At 38.8% G+C, this 14,886-nt stretch overlaps 1 protein-coding gene across 1 annotated transcript in view; it reads right to left on the minus strand.

Moving 5' to 3' along the window:
• The window catches only part of HERC1 (HECT and RLD domain containing E3 ubiquitin protein ligase family member 1), a 194,134-nt gene that overhangs the window by 49,092 nt on the left and 130,156 nt on the right, over window positions 1-14,886 (minus strand). The window contains exons 39-44 of the mRNA XM_040226709.1: window positions 12,399-12,597; window positions 10,080-10,240; window positions 3,432-3,548; window positions 2,991-3,222; window positions 1,663-1,787; window positions 464-663 (exon numbers count right to left, since the gene is read on the minus strand). Of these exons, the coding sequence (XP_040082643.1) occupies window positions 464-663; window positions 1,663-1,787; window positions 2,991-3,222; window positions 3,432-3,548; window positions 10,080-10,240; window positions 12,399-12,597 (1,034 nt within the window). The remainder of the gene's footprint in view (window positions 1-463; window positions 664-1,662; window positions 1,788-2,990; window positions 3,223-3,431; window positions 3,549-10,079; window positions 10,241-12,398; window positions 12,598-14,886) is intronic.

Consider the following 14,886-nt stretch of genomic DNA (forward strand, 5'->3'; position numbering starts at 1 on the left):
TGGACGTATTTACAAGATCTAGGTGGCACTGGCTCCTAGAATGAGGCATTACAGTGATTAAATAGAACCTATGAAGGAGAAGAGCATGCATTCAACAGCAAGATAAGCACAGCAGCCATGTTAAATACCCAGCAGAGTTGATTGGGACCTGATGCTTATTTTGTAATCTATCTTTGATATTAGAATCAAATGATCACATTATGGCTCTATTCATCTAGTCTGGGGAGAGAAGCAATAAAATCGCACAGAGAAAGCAACAAGAGAGACTTTTTATTAGTTTGTAGGTATCAAAGTAACCTCAAGTGTTAGAGCCCCAAACTTTAGGATGAGATGTCAGACTTTTTAGAGTGCTACAACTCTAGGCAAGGCTGTTATTAGTAAGCTGTATGAACAGGAGGGCAGGAAAATAAGTCAGAGCAGCCCCCGCTGCAGTCACACACACCCAGGTAGGCCAATCCAGTACCTCTGGGATCCACATTCCCAGAATATCATTGTCACTGGTCAGGTCTTGTCCAAACATAGCTTCCATCGCTTCATCATCAAGATCAATTTCCAATTCCTCATCTAAATTAAAGTCATACAACGCCCCTGGGTCTTGTTGCAAAGATATTCCTTCTCTCCGACTTTGATTCCTGTGGGCCTGCACAGAGCGGTATAACCCCGCTCAGAACAAAACAAGAAAGGCATTTTATTTGCACGTATAAAATAATTCTGAATATTTCGCCAGTTCTTAACTGCTGTACAACGCAGGTAAGAGCCTATCTCAGCTGACTTACTGGACTCCAGATCATAAACATAAAACTTTACCTATCATATGTGCTTCTTCTGTGAAATGGGGATAATAGCATTCATACTTTGCATAGTTGCTGATAGGTTTAAATAAGATAGTCCATGTAAAATATTTCATAAAGTTTGTTATACAGAAGAACACTCAGTAAATGTGGGCTGTTATAATCCTTTCAGTTTTTTAAAATCAGTCCCTTTCACTATTCATTAAATATACATCCTATATGTTCTAGGACAGTCTCAATGTCTCTGTTCCTATAAACTACTGAATCATTATTTATGTTTTAAGAATTCAAGGATTAAACTCTGCTTTGACAAAAAACATATTCTAGATTTCAGTTTGGAAAATATATTCCCTATAACTTATATTTCATATGCCAATAACATAATCCTCAAAATATTTACTAATGTAACAAAAAAATACATTTTTGCTTATCCAGGGCCTTACCTAGTAGTGAAGCCCTGAAGTCCACAAAGTACATCAGAAAAACCAGTGCCTACTTGGCACAGAACTCTTTCTAGTTCCTTCTCATCTGTGATATCTTAAACATGTATCTTCACTTTTTAAATTATGTTTCTTGAGGGTAGAGAGAGCATTTATGAAATTTCTCAATATCTACAAGTGACTACTAAAGCCTTCTGCATCCAGAGGGAACTTAAACACAAGTTTATGAATGTATGCTGTGACTTAAATCAAATAAAATCATATAAATGCATAGAAAGTAATATGCAAATAGTTGCTCTTTGAAGTGGAGGTACTGAATATTTAGTATTATTAATCTATATCTTCTTTAACATTGCTTATATATTGACTTTAAAATATAAACAAACTATATAATACTTTCACCAAGAGAAGGATGTGAAACATATACTTACCTGCTCTTGCTAGCAATGTTCGAGCAGCTAAATCAAACTTGTGCCTTCTTGTTACTGCTGAGCGACCCCTAGCTGGCGGTCCACTTCCAGAAGCTGCATTCTCTGCATGATCCAGATTATCAGCACTGAAAGTGCAAGTTTGAAAGCAATGCACATTTTAAAAAATCATCATGGACAGAAAACACAGGTACTAACTTGCTTGCAGTACGTTTTCCTCCAAGTATTATCAAGAACAATATGTTTATGATAAAATTTTGAAATATATCTTTTATGGTTGGCAAAGATCCTAAGTTATAAATGTCATATTGCTCTGAGCAGTAATATTATCTGATTTTGAAATTATGCTTAATACAAGTTTAAATTATGAAATTATGCTTAATACAAGTTTAAATTCAAATGAGGTCAATAGCCTTAACTAAATTTTAAATGATTATATACTGAAAATCTGAAATGACTGGGAATCCTTGCCTTGGAGCAACAGATATTTCAAAATAAGTTATGGAAATATTCACTGAGCTTTCAAACCAGGTCAACAGCCTTAACTAAATCTTAAATTATTATATACTGAAAATCTGAAATAACTGGGAATCCTTGCCTTGGAACAACAGATATTTCAAAATAAGTTATGGAAATATTCACTGAGCTTGTCAGAAAAAGCCTGCAGATTAATATAAGATATAAGCCCCAATATGAGTTCATGAATTAAAATGAAATGAAGATTTAAAGTCATAAGAAGTGCTGAATGAGGAGCATTTTAGAAAGGATTACAGAATATTTTATTATATATTTTTTAATTGCATGATAATTGCTTTACAATGTTATGTTGGTTTCTACATTTCTTTTTAGGCTAGGCATTATTACAGAATTTGTTTTACTACTTTAAAAAAGGGTACATTGCATTGGATATTAAAAACTAAAGATGAGATGAAAATATAAACCTATATTAAGAGACACAAAGATTCCTACTGAATCCATTTCTATTGAATGCATTAAATCAATTATATAAAAATGAACATTCTAGTTATTTAACATATAATAAAATTATTTCATCAACATGTTTATTTCAGAATAAAAATTTTAGTTTTTAGTTTGTTCTTTTCAGCAACTTTATATTAAAATTATTTCCTTATTTTCATAAAAATATCATTCAAGTCAAAACCTGTCATGTCATTTTCACCCTTCACAGAAACATAAACTTGTAACTGAAATGTCCATCTTTTCATATATCTCTACTTATACATTGGAAGCACCTATGAAGGGACATAAGTGGGCGTCTTGAGGCAACATTTATAACACATGGAACAGGAATATGGAAATTTGAATTTCACCTTTCACTAAAGCCTTCCTCCATTTCAGCAGCATCAGCTGATGGTATGTCTCCTGGTGACTGCAAATAACAGGGATCATTTGACTTCCCACCACTGCCTGCAACTGCTGCTCCGTGCCTTGAGTCAGCTGTGCTGCCTGACTGGGGCTCCTCCTCATCCTCATGCCCAGGGTGCTCTATCATCCACATGGCAAGGACGGTGATGTTCTGGGCATCAGCCTCGCCTCGAGCACCTGAACAGGTGGAAAAAAGGTCTAATATTGACTTTGGGCAAAATAATTATTCCTGCTATCAGTTAAGAGTGTCTGCTATGATGCAACTGTAATTAAATCTGGTATTAAAAATCTTATCAAACTTTATGGCCTCTTAAAAAACATATTGCCTTTAATAAAGATCATGTTTCTCATATCTGCATATATTGATACTTAAAAAATTATAGTACCTGTGGCTTCCATGGCTTTTGCAATCTGCCGGAGAGAGAACCCCATTTCTAACAAGGGTACTGCAATTGCTGGAGGAGGAGGAGAAGTTGAAAGTCTACTACTTGGGTCTGACAAGGCTGAAACAAAAGAAAGAGAGTTAAAGTCCTATATATTACTATATACCACGAGTAAACAGTGTTCCTTTAGTGACTATAATTCCCAATTTTCTTAATATTGTCCAAATTTAATGAAATGTTAAAGAATTCACTAATTGAATGTGATTAAATATGATAGAGCTTCTTAAGGTTTTTTTTAAAGATAAACCAGCTATTATGAAATAAACCTGCTGAAAACAATGGTTAATTTTTTTTTAAGTTTCCTATTTACAAAAAATTTTTAATTTTACAGAAATTTTAAAGAATAGTACCAGAAATTATTTTACCCCTGAACTACTGGAGAATAAGTAAAAGACATAATGTTCCATCTTCCCTGAATATACTAATACATCACTCCTACAAATAACAACATTCTCCTGCATAACCACAATGCAAATATCATAGTCAGGAAATTCACAATTATCATCTAATCCAGATTCTAGTTTCAAGGAAAGTCTTGATAATGTTTTCTACAGCAAAGGATCCAATCCAGGATAATCTTTACATTTAACTTTTCATGTCTTTTCAGCCTCCTTCAATCACTTTGATATTTAGAAGATTCCAGGCCAGTGACAGGGTAGAAAGTCCCTCAATCTGGTGTCTGCTATTTCCTCATGATTAGATTCAGGTTGTGCTTTTTGGCAGGAGTATCACAGAACTGATGTTGCCTTCTTGCTGCATTCTATTAGATGGTCCATGATTTTGTTTTGTCTCATTACTGATAACTTTGATGACTTGAGTTAAGCTGGTATCTACCAGGTTTCTCCACCGTAAAGTTAACTCTTTCTTTTCCTTTGTAATTAGTAAGTATTTGTGGGGAAAAAACTATGAGAATATGTAAACATCTTATTCTTCATCAAAGTTTCACTCAGCATTTATGATGTTGGGACTTCCCTGGTGGCTCAGATGGGAAAGAATCCACCTGCAATGCTAGAGACCCAGGTTCGATCCCTGGGTCAGGAAGATACCCTGGAGAAGGGATTGACTACCCACTCCAGTATTCTTGTCTGGAGAATCCCATGGACAGAGGAGACTGATGGGCTCAGTCCATGGGGTTGCAGAGTTGGACGAGACTGAGTGACTAACATTTCCACTTTCGTTTATGTTTCAGTTCAGTTCAGTCACTCAGTTGTGTCCCGACTCTTTGCGACCCCATGAATCGCACCACGCACCACGCCAGGCCTCCCTGTCCATCACCAACTCCCGGAGTTTACCCAACTCATGTCCATCGAGTCAGTGATGCCATCCAGCCATCTCATCCTCTGTTGTCCCCTTCTCCTCCTGCCCCAAACTGGTCCCAGCATCAGGGTCTTTTCAAATGAGTCAACTCTTCACATGAGGTGCCCAAAGTATTGGAGTTTCAGCTTCAGCATCAGTCCTTCCAATGAACACCCAGAACTGATCTCCTTTAGGATGGACTGGTTGGATCTCTCTGCAGTCCAAAGGACTCTCAAGAGTCTTCTCCAACACCACAGTTCAAAAGCATCAATTCTTTGGCACTCAGCTTTCTTCACAGTCCAACTCGTTTATGTTTACTGGCTGAATTAATTATCATTATGATAGCTGACAAATGATGGTATTTTAAAGTCCAACAGCACTTTCAGATTCATCAGTTGGTATTCTACTCTAAAGCAAAGCTCCTCCTTTTTTCATATGGTTATAGATTTTTATTGCATTCACGAGTTATTATCTGTTAGTGTAACTATTGTTTTTTATGTCCCAAATCTCCCAGATTTGGCCACTGGATGCCATTCCATTATAATTTATATGTTCTTCAGGCCTGTGGCCATCATTCTCTAAGTATTTCACCACTTTGTGGCAACAGCCATTTTACATTCATTTCATACTCAGACCTGAAGTGCTACTTCTCTCAGAAGATCAAGGTTTCTTCTAATAGAGAATAGTATTTAGAAGATAGGATTTTGCCACTAGGTGTGTATATAGCTATTGAAGCATCACTGCTCCAAGGCTCTCTCAGTGGACAGTTGCCAGCGGAGGCCCTCTTCAACCTACATGGCTCTGACACCTAGTGCCAGACTGTGAGGACAATTCCTCATCCCACCTAGACTCAAAAAGCTCTATGCCAGGCCACTCCACACACAGTTTTTTTTCACCCAAATCTGGCTCTGACAACCCACTCTGGGCTACCATGCCACACACCTCCCTTACTCTGCTGGCATGAATGCCTACCTAGATTGGCCTCACTTAATGGCTTTCAAACTGGATTAGTAAGGAAGAAGGGAAGGAGGGAAGACTATCATTCTTATTTTTGCTTAGATAAAAAGTCATTACTGCTACAGTGGTGATAGCCCTGATGTATCTGTTGAAGTTCACCTTCTTGCCATGAAAAGAGTAACAAAGGCTAGATTTACCCTCACCTTAAGCAACTCAAAAAAAAGACAAAAATTATCAGTCTGCAGATGGTGATAGGCAATGTGGGATGGTAATCCCTGAAAGAAGGGGAATCAAATGAGGCAAGGTATAAAACTGCCTTAGCTTATGGCCTGGGAAAAATTTCCAAACCTTCAGGTCAGGGAAGGTAAATTCAAGCTAAACTTAGGGGTCTCTGGGGGTGGAGACAAAGTACAGATTCAAAGGTGGCTAGAATTAACAGGGTAGGATACCAGATACCAGGGTAGAATACTCTTTTCATCTGTATGAAAAGAAGAGAGCTACACAGAGAACTCAAGAAATGTGCAGAGAGTCCTCGTCACCTCAAGCCTTCAGCTGATGCTAATACAACAGCTAATCAAAGCCAGGGAAAGAATCACCCAGAAGCAGCAGGCAGAACAATCCTTAGAGCTCACATAAGGTTGGGAAGCATCTGTGTTACAACAAGCCAGAATGAAAAAACTTTGTGATAAGGCATAAAGCACTGGACAGAATACTAAACAAACTGAAGGTTGTCCTGGTCCCAACTAACAAAGCTTAAAAGGAAGTCTTGAAAGAATCCAATTGTTTTCAAGGTACTTAACTGTATTCTAGAACAAAGTTAAAGTACAATTACAGAAGTACAAAATATCCAGCACTCAACTAGGTAAAATTCACAATGTCTGGTATCCAATAAAAAGTAACCAAACATGCAAAGAATCAAGAAAGCACAATTCAAAATGAAGAGATAAATCAGTTACTAGAAACAGACCTATAAATGAGAGAACTGATAAGTACAACAGATATTAAAACAGATACCATAAATACAGTTGACTCTCATTTGCAGATTCCATATCTGCCAAAATTTACTCATTAAAATTGATTTATAACTCCAAAATCAATACTCATGGCCCTTTCACAGTCATTCACATGCACAGGGTGACCAAAAGATTCAGTCTCCTGATGCATTTATTTCCAGCTAAGGTCAAACAAGGTGATGCTGTGTATTCTTGTTTCAGTTTTCAGACTATAACAAGTATCCTTTTCATGTCATTTAGTGTAACTTCTTTTTCCATGTTTTGTGCTTTTTGTTGGTGATTTCATTGTTTAAAATAGCCTCCAAGTGTAGTATTGAAATGCTGTCTAGTGTTCCTAAGTGCAAGAAGGCTACAAAGTGCCTTATGGAGAAAATATATGTTAAGGTTCACACAGGCATGACTTAATAGTGCTCCTGGCCATGAGTTCAATGCTAATGAATCAATAATACATTATATTAAATATGGTGTCTTTAAATCGAAACACACATAAAATAAGGTTGTATTTTTATCAGTTGACAGAGTGTTATCAGAAGCTCGGAAAAAACTAGCCCTATATTTTCACCAGGAATAGTGGTTCCGTTTTTGCTAATTCTGTGTTCACAGAACATAACTGTTCTAATAATGAGAACTGTTATTCCATGTATTCCATAAGGTAGAGGAAAGACTGAGTATGTTAAACAGACAGGGAAAATTGAAAAAAAATACACAAAAACTTCTAGAAAACTACAATATGAAGGGAAAGACACACTGAATTTCCCAAGAGCTTTAGGTGCTTCCCTGGTGGCTCATATGGTAAAGAATCTGCCTGCAATGCAGCAGACCTGAGTCAGAAAGATACGCTGGAGAAGGGAATGGCTACCCACTCCAGGATTCTTGCCTGGAGAATTCCGTGGACGAGAAGAGCCTGGTGGGCTACAGTCCACAGGGCTGCAAAGAGTCAATATGACTGAGCAACTAACAGTCACAATTTCTCTATAAAAAGGCATAATTCAATCTACAGCTTCAAAACAGAGAAGACAGCTCAGTTTGATGAGGAAGACTCCCTTTAATTAAAAGCACTGTTTTACCAGAGAGACTCAGTTCAGTTCAGTCAGTCGCTCAGTCGTGTCCGACTCTTTGCAACCCCATGAATCGCAGCATGCCAGGCCTCCCTGTCCATCATCAACTCCCGGAGTTCACTCAAACTCAAGTACATCGAGACCGTGATGCCATCCAGCCATCTCATCCTCGGTCGTCCCCTTCTCCTCCTGTCCCCAATCTCTCCCAGCATCAGAGTCTTTTCCAATGAGTCAACTCTTCACATGAGGTGGCCAAAGTACTGGAGCTTCAGCTTTCGCATCATTCCTTCCAAAGAAATCCCAGGGTTGATCTCCATCAGAATGGACTGGTTGGATCTCCTTGCAGTCCAAGGGACTCTCAAGAGTCTTCTCCAACACCACACTTCAAAAGCATCAATTCTTCGGCGCTCAGCCTTCTTCACAGTCCAACTCTCACATCCATACATGACCATAGGAAAAACCATAGCCTTGACTAGATGGACCATAGTTGGCAAAGTAATGTCTCTGCTTTTGATTATACTATCTAGGTTGGTCATAACTTTTCTTCCAAGGAGAAAGCATCTTTTAATTTCATGGCTGCAGTCACCATCTGCAGTGATTTCGGAGCCCAAAAAAATAAAGTCTGACACTGTTTCTATTGTTTCCCCATCTATTTCCCATGAAGTGATGGGACCAGATGCCATGATCAAGAGACTCAAAGACTTAGAAAATGAACTTAAAGTTGCCACCAAGAGGAAGGGACAAGTTAAGAGAGTTTGGGATGTCACATACACACTGCTATATTTAAAATGGATAACTAACTTGGAGAACAAGATGGCAGACGAGTAGGTGGACGTGGACTACATCTCTCTCCACAGATACATCAGGAATGTACCTTCAGACATAGAAGAGCACGCAGAACACCAGTTGAAAACAGATGGGAGAACCTGACCAGCTGAAAAGAATATATAGAACCACGCCAAACTCAGTTGGTTGAAGGAACTAGGGGGGGAAAACAGGAGTGATAGTAGGATTGGACCTGCCCTCAGCAGGTGGGGAAACTGAAGCAGGGGTCCCATCCCCACATTGGGGCAATTGTCTGAGTCAGAGAAGAAACATCTAAGGCTGAGAGTCAAACAGCTCATCTGTGGCAGCCTAAATGGAATGAGAATCAGACAGTCCTTGCCACAGCCATACATAACGAGGACAGGGATGCAGGTCCCCTGGAAGGCATGGAGGCTGGGAGCTGGAGTTTAGGGATTGTGGACGAATGCCAGGGTGAGGGCTGCTATTGACTACAGAGAGACGGATCGAGGAGAGGTGAGGGAGGAGACTGTGGTGAGAATTGCCTGTGGAGCAAAGCTGGGCTGCCATGGAAGCAAGGCAATACTGCTGAGTCACGTGTAGGGGATCGAGCCATCACCATAGCCTCTTCCCCGCCTCACGCCAGCATGGGCAGCTTAACAACAGAAAGGTTGGCCCATTAAACGCCTGATGCACTGAACTACAGAGTAGGACCCCACCCAGCATGCCCCTTTAAGTGCCTGACGTGCTGATCTACAGAGTAGGACCTCAGTCAGAAAGAGAAAGAGAAATATCATATTCTGACACATATATATGGAATCTAGAAAAATGGTACTGAAGAATTTGTTCACAGGGCAGCAATGGAGAAACAGACATAGAGAACAGACTTATGGATATGGGGGGAGGAGAGGGGAGAAGGTAAGAAGTATGCCAAGAGTAACATGGAAACTTACATTACCATATGTAAAATAGAGAGCCAATGGGAATTTGCTGTGTGGCTCAGGAAACTCAAACAGGGGCTCCATATCAACCTAAAGGGGTAGGAAGGGGAGGGAGATGGGAGAGGGGGGGTTCAAAAAGGGAGGGGACATATGTATACCTATGGCTGCTTCATGTTAACGTTTGTAGAAAACAACAAAATTCTGTAAAGCAATTATCCTTCAATAAAAAAATAAATTAAAAAAAAAATAGGATAACCAACAAGGATCTATTGTATAGTACATGGAACTCTGCTCAATGCTATGTGGCAGCCTGGATGGGAGAAGGGTTTGGGGGAGAATGGATATACGTATATGTATGGCTGAGTCCCTTCATTGTTCACCTGAAACTACCACAACATTGTTAATCAGCTATACCCCAATACAAAACAAAAAGTTAAAAAAGTCACTGTTTTAGTGAAGACAAAACACAATGCCCACATAATCCAGTCCCACCCATACGGAATGCCAAGGTCTGGGTGTCAAAGTGCATGACAGCACACGCACCTGTGCGGTTGGTTGGCCTTGCTGACTGGGAATCAGGAGAAGTTAAGCTTTGCCTTCTTCCTACTTCATCAGAAGGAGAGGTTGGTAACGATGATATTGGAGGAGTCTGTGCACGACGTGTGGGAAGCACAGTGGTAGTTGGGTAACTAGAGAACATTTGCCTTTAAGGAAACAATAATGGTTAGTATAGAAATCCAATTAGAAAATAATATATACATAATCTCCTTATAGAAATATGCAATCTAGAAAAACGACACAAGTTGGCTACAGTTTAACTGGGGAGAGGGAGGTTAGACTCTGCAGTTTTAAAAATCATTATCTCATAGGATGCTTTTGCTATAAAAGTAGTAATACCTTTTCATGTGTTCAAGCAAAATGAAAGTGACATGACAAGTAGGGAGAATACAGAAATCAGCAAAATAGATTTTAAAAAAATCTCTGCCTTCGTGGAGCTTTCCTTCAATTACAATACCAAGATGACAGGGGTATTTTGATAGGCATATTGTAGTTAGACAATAAAGAAGACTTTTAAAGATAGATAACTTACAGTTACTTCAGATATATACATTTACTAGCTAGCCATGAAAGTAGTCACATGGATTCAAAGTAATAGTCTACAGGTAAGTTATGGAAACAAAAGATAAGTGCCTGGTCACACAACACAAATGAAAAACAGTATATGAATGTCAGCAGTGTAGAGGGGTAAAAGTACAGTAGAAGTAACCCCTCTCAGGCTAAGAAGGCAGACACTAGCTAAAGAATAAAGTCCAGGAAGATCTTCACTGACTGACTGCTCTTTAGATTTGCCGAACAGAACTAATGACAACTTTTTAAGCACCAAAAAAGCACTGTCAACCCAGTCAAGTAACTATGATATGATGAGGCCAGTTGTTCCCTGATTTTTCTCATGTTACATGATGGTGAGCCAGGCGAGACAACTGCAACTCTACTAACACAGTCCCAGCCAATATGAAGTAAATGCAGACTAAAAGGAAAGAAGGAGCCACAGGCCTGGTGAATGCCTCTAGGGGCAAGGGAGCATTATTTTACCACTGAATTCCATGCCTATGGAGTTTATGGGCAACAAAGAGTTACAGTGCTACTGATCCTCTGTTGATGCCTTGAATTCTGTAATTGCCAGAAGGATTAAAACACATATTAAAATAGCCTATCACTCTTCTTTTCCTCCTTTCTCAAACAGAAGTTAACTCCTAGCACTGAGTTACTGAAGAGAGACTAAGAGATAGGCAATGTGTGGCGACTGGCCACTGGTATAGCTACTAGGATTAGCACTCCTGCCTAAAATGAGAACAATAATTCTTATTCTGTGAGCTGAAGCTCACTGCATCAGAATCACGGAGACTTAATTCAAACGCAAACTAGGCACCACACTGGACCTACTGAATGTGACTTGCTGGGAGATACAGCCCCAGAGCTTTAGAAAGCCTCCCAGATGGCTCTTGAGTACAACAAAATTTTATCATCATTACAATAACAACCACTCTCCTACTCTCTTAAGATGTCAGTCTACACACTGGAAATAATGAGCTGTCAATTAAGGGAAGGGGGAAAAGAAATAAGAAAAAGGGAAAATAATCATTCTGCTTCCCTTAATTTCACTTAAGCCCTAGTTAAAAGGGGTCACAAAACAGTCTCTCTCCAAGGATTTTCCCTTAAAGCTTTTCATTTGGAAAAGATAAAAAAAAAAAAAAGTTTTAATTTTGTCTAAACCTCTGGCAAAATGAAGCAAAAAAAGAAACAAACATTCTTTGGAATTTACGAGTCCACAAAATAGGTTTGGCTGTAGAAGCATCATAAGACATGCTCTTTCATGTGAAGAACAGATTTGGTTGATCTTTTCAGAAAGAATGAAAGTACATTTAAAGAATTATGCTTAAAAGGAAAATATCTGAGAAAAGAAAATTATTTTCCTGGAGTTAAGCTCTTTCTTGAGACTCTAATATTCAAAACACAGTATATACTTTTAAAGGAAAAAAAAATTCAAAAGCCTAGCCACCCCCCAACCCCCCCAAAAAAAACCACATTATAAGGAGATAGAGTACTACAGTATCTGATTCTCAGTGGCACTGTTGATTAGATCTGTGACCACCACTAACTGGCTGTGAGACTTCAAGCAAGTTATTAAACTTCTGAGGGGGCATTTCCAACCTCAGTAAAATGAATTTGACTATATGATCCTAGGTTCCCTCTAGCTCTAGAATGCCTTGCCCTAGTTGGGCACATTCTTCATAAGAAAACAATCATGAGTTTAGAATCACAGGCATCAATACAGCAGATATTAAAGGTGAACTTCCCTACCTGAGAAGACTAAGGGGCATCACCCCCGGGGACTCAGATGCAGGCACTGTTTCTGTGTCAGTGACTGGAGTCGTGGCAGTTGTGGTGTCCTCCAGTGAGCTGCTCATAAAGGAAGTTGTACTTGAGGCTGATGGGCTGGTAGTAACTGGGGTCTGTGCCTGTTGGGCTTGGTCACTCTCTTCAGCTTGTTGATCAATCTCTATAAACCAAGGTTATAGTTAGACAGTAGTAGGATTTTTTTTTTAAGTGATAAGGAAATGGGAGACTTTTAATTTGGAAAGTTTCTAAGTATATTTCATAAGTATCAATTTCTATGAAGGATTTACAGAAAAAAATGTTCTTCTATATACATCCTTATATTCACTATTGTGGGGATTTCCAGGTAGCTCAGTGGTAAAGAATTCACCTGTCAATGCAGGAGATGCAAGAGACCCAAGTTTGATCCCTGGGTCAGGAAGATCCCCTGGAGTAGGAAGTGGCATCGCACTCGTGCCTGGAAAATTGCATGGACAGAGGAGCCTGACGGGCAATAGTCCATGGTGCCACAAAGAATCAGACACGACTGAACATACATTCATCACTGTCTCGTTATTACAGCCTCTTTGCCGACATTACTTTGCTGAAAAAGGTCTGTCTAGTCAAAGGTATGGCCAGTAGTCATGTAGGGAAGTGAGAGTTGGACTATAAAGAAAGCTGAGCACCGAAGAATTGACACTTTTGAACTGTGGTGTTGGAGAAGACTCTTGAGAGTCCTTTGGACTGCAAGGAGATCAAACTGGTTCATCCTAAAGGAAATCAGTCCTGAACAGTCATTGCAAGCACTGATGCAGAAGCTGAAGCTTCAATACTTTGGCCACCTGATGCAAAGAACTGACTCACTGGAAAAGATCCTGATGCTGGAAAAGACTGAAGGTAGGAGAAGGGGACAACAGAGGATGAGATGGTTGGATGGCATCACCGACTCAATGGACATGAGTTTGAGCAAGCTCCGGGAGTTGGTGATGGACAGGGAGGCCTGGCATGCTGCAGTCCATGGGGTCACAAAGAGTCAGACACAACTAAGCGACTGAACTGAACTGATTATAGCCTGTACAGACTATAATGTAACAAGCTCTTATAATTACTCATTTCTTACTTGAGAGAAGGTACTCTTTCACTTATTCTTGCAAGATTTAACCAGAGGTTCTCTAAGGATCATTAAAACTGTTTCCTTAGCAGTTTGATTTTGATGTCTATCTTTAGTCTTCAAACAACAAAGAAGAAGATACGTAAATACCTTAAGAACAAAAACCTAGACAGAAACTCCCAAGTTCTAAAAAAGGACAATGCCTCACAAAATAAACTACTCTTAAGGGTTTTTTTTTCCCTTATGTTAAAATGTCAAAGCATTTGCAATTTTTTCTTATCCGGTAAGGGAACTTACAAATAAACATAAGATAGCAGCTGTTACAAATAGCTAGCTAATTCTATTCGGTTTGTGAAGTGACCAGCTACTTTTCATAATCATGATCTTAACAACTCCTGTTTATATGCACCATACACCTCTCTCTGCCTATTTACTATCTAAGCTAAAGAAGCAAGAGGGGAATAAGGGAAAACGAAAAAGAAGAGGAAGTGGGAGGGAAGGAAGGGGAAAAAAGGAAGCACCATGAAGGTAGGTGACCTTGTTTTGTTCACTGTTGACTCCCCCAAATCCAGAAGGTTACCTAGCACACTGTAGGTACTCAATAAATATTTACTGAATGAATTTCATTTTTATTCTCAGAATTCTTATTATCCCCAAAGGTGAGGATAAAAGATAAACAAGGATTTTTACACGTAATATACAGCCTATGAAAGTAGAACTTTTAGAAAGTCCTTTAAAATATCTCTGAAAGTTATCAGAATAATATATATATATTTAATCAGATCAATAAATACGTGAATACCTTTTGTGGCATGAGTTAAATTTCAGTTTTACAAAACGTAATAATTATTAAGTTTCAAAATACTTCCATAAGTTAAAAATAAAAAATTATAGGTATAGGCACACCTCGGAGATACTGCAGGTTTGGTTCCAGATCACTGCAATAAAGCCACTTTTTGATTTCCCAGTGTAGAAAAAATTATGTTTACACTATAGTCTATTAGAGTGTGCAACAGCATTATGTCTAAAAAACAAAAACCAATGTACATACCTTAACTAAAAAATCCTTCATTGTTAAAAAATGTTAACCATCATCTAAGCCTTCAGCAAATCACAGTAGCAACATCAAAGATCACTGATCACAGATCACCATAAGAAATATAATAATGATGAAAAAGTCTGAAATGCTGTGAAAATTACCAAAATGTGACAGAGACACAAAGCAAGCAAATGCTGTTGGAAAATGGCACTGAAAGACTTGCCTAACCCAGAGTTGCCACAAATCTTCAATGTGTAAAAAATGCAGTATCTGCAAAGAGCAATAAAAAGAGGTATGCCTGTAGACAGATGGTTATTAATATA

Source organism: Oryx dammah, unplaced genomic scaffold (assembly GCF_014754425.2).
Source record: "Oryx dammah isolate SB20612 unplaced genomic scaffold, SCBI_Odam_1.1 HiC_scaffold_26, whole genome shotgun sequence".
In the NCBI taxonomy this organism is placed as follows: Eukaryota; Metazoa; Chordata; class Mammalia; order Artiodactyla; family Bovidae; genus Oryx; species Oryx dammah.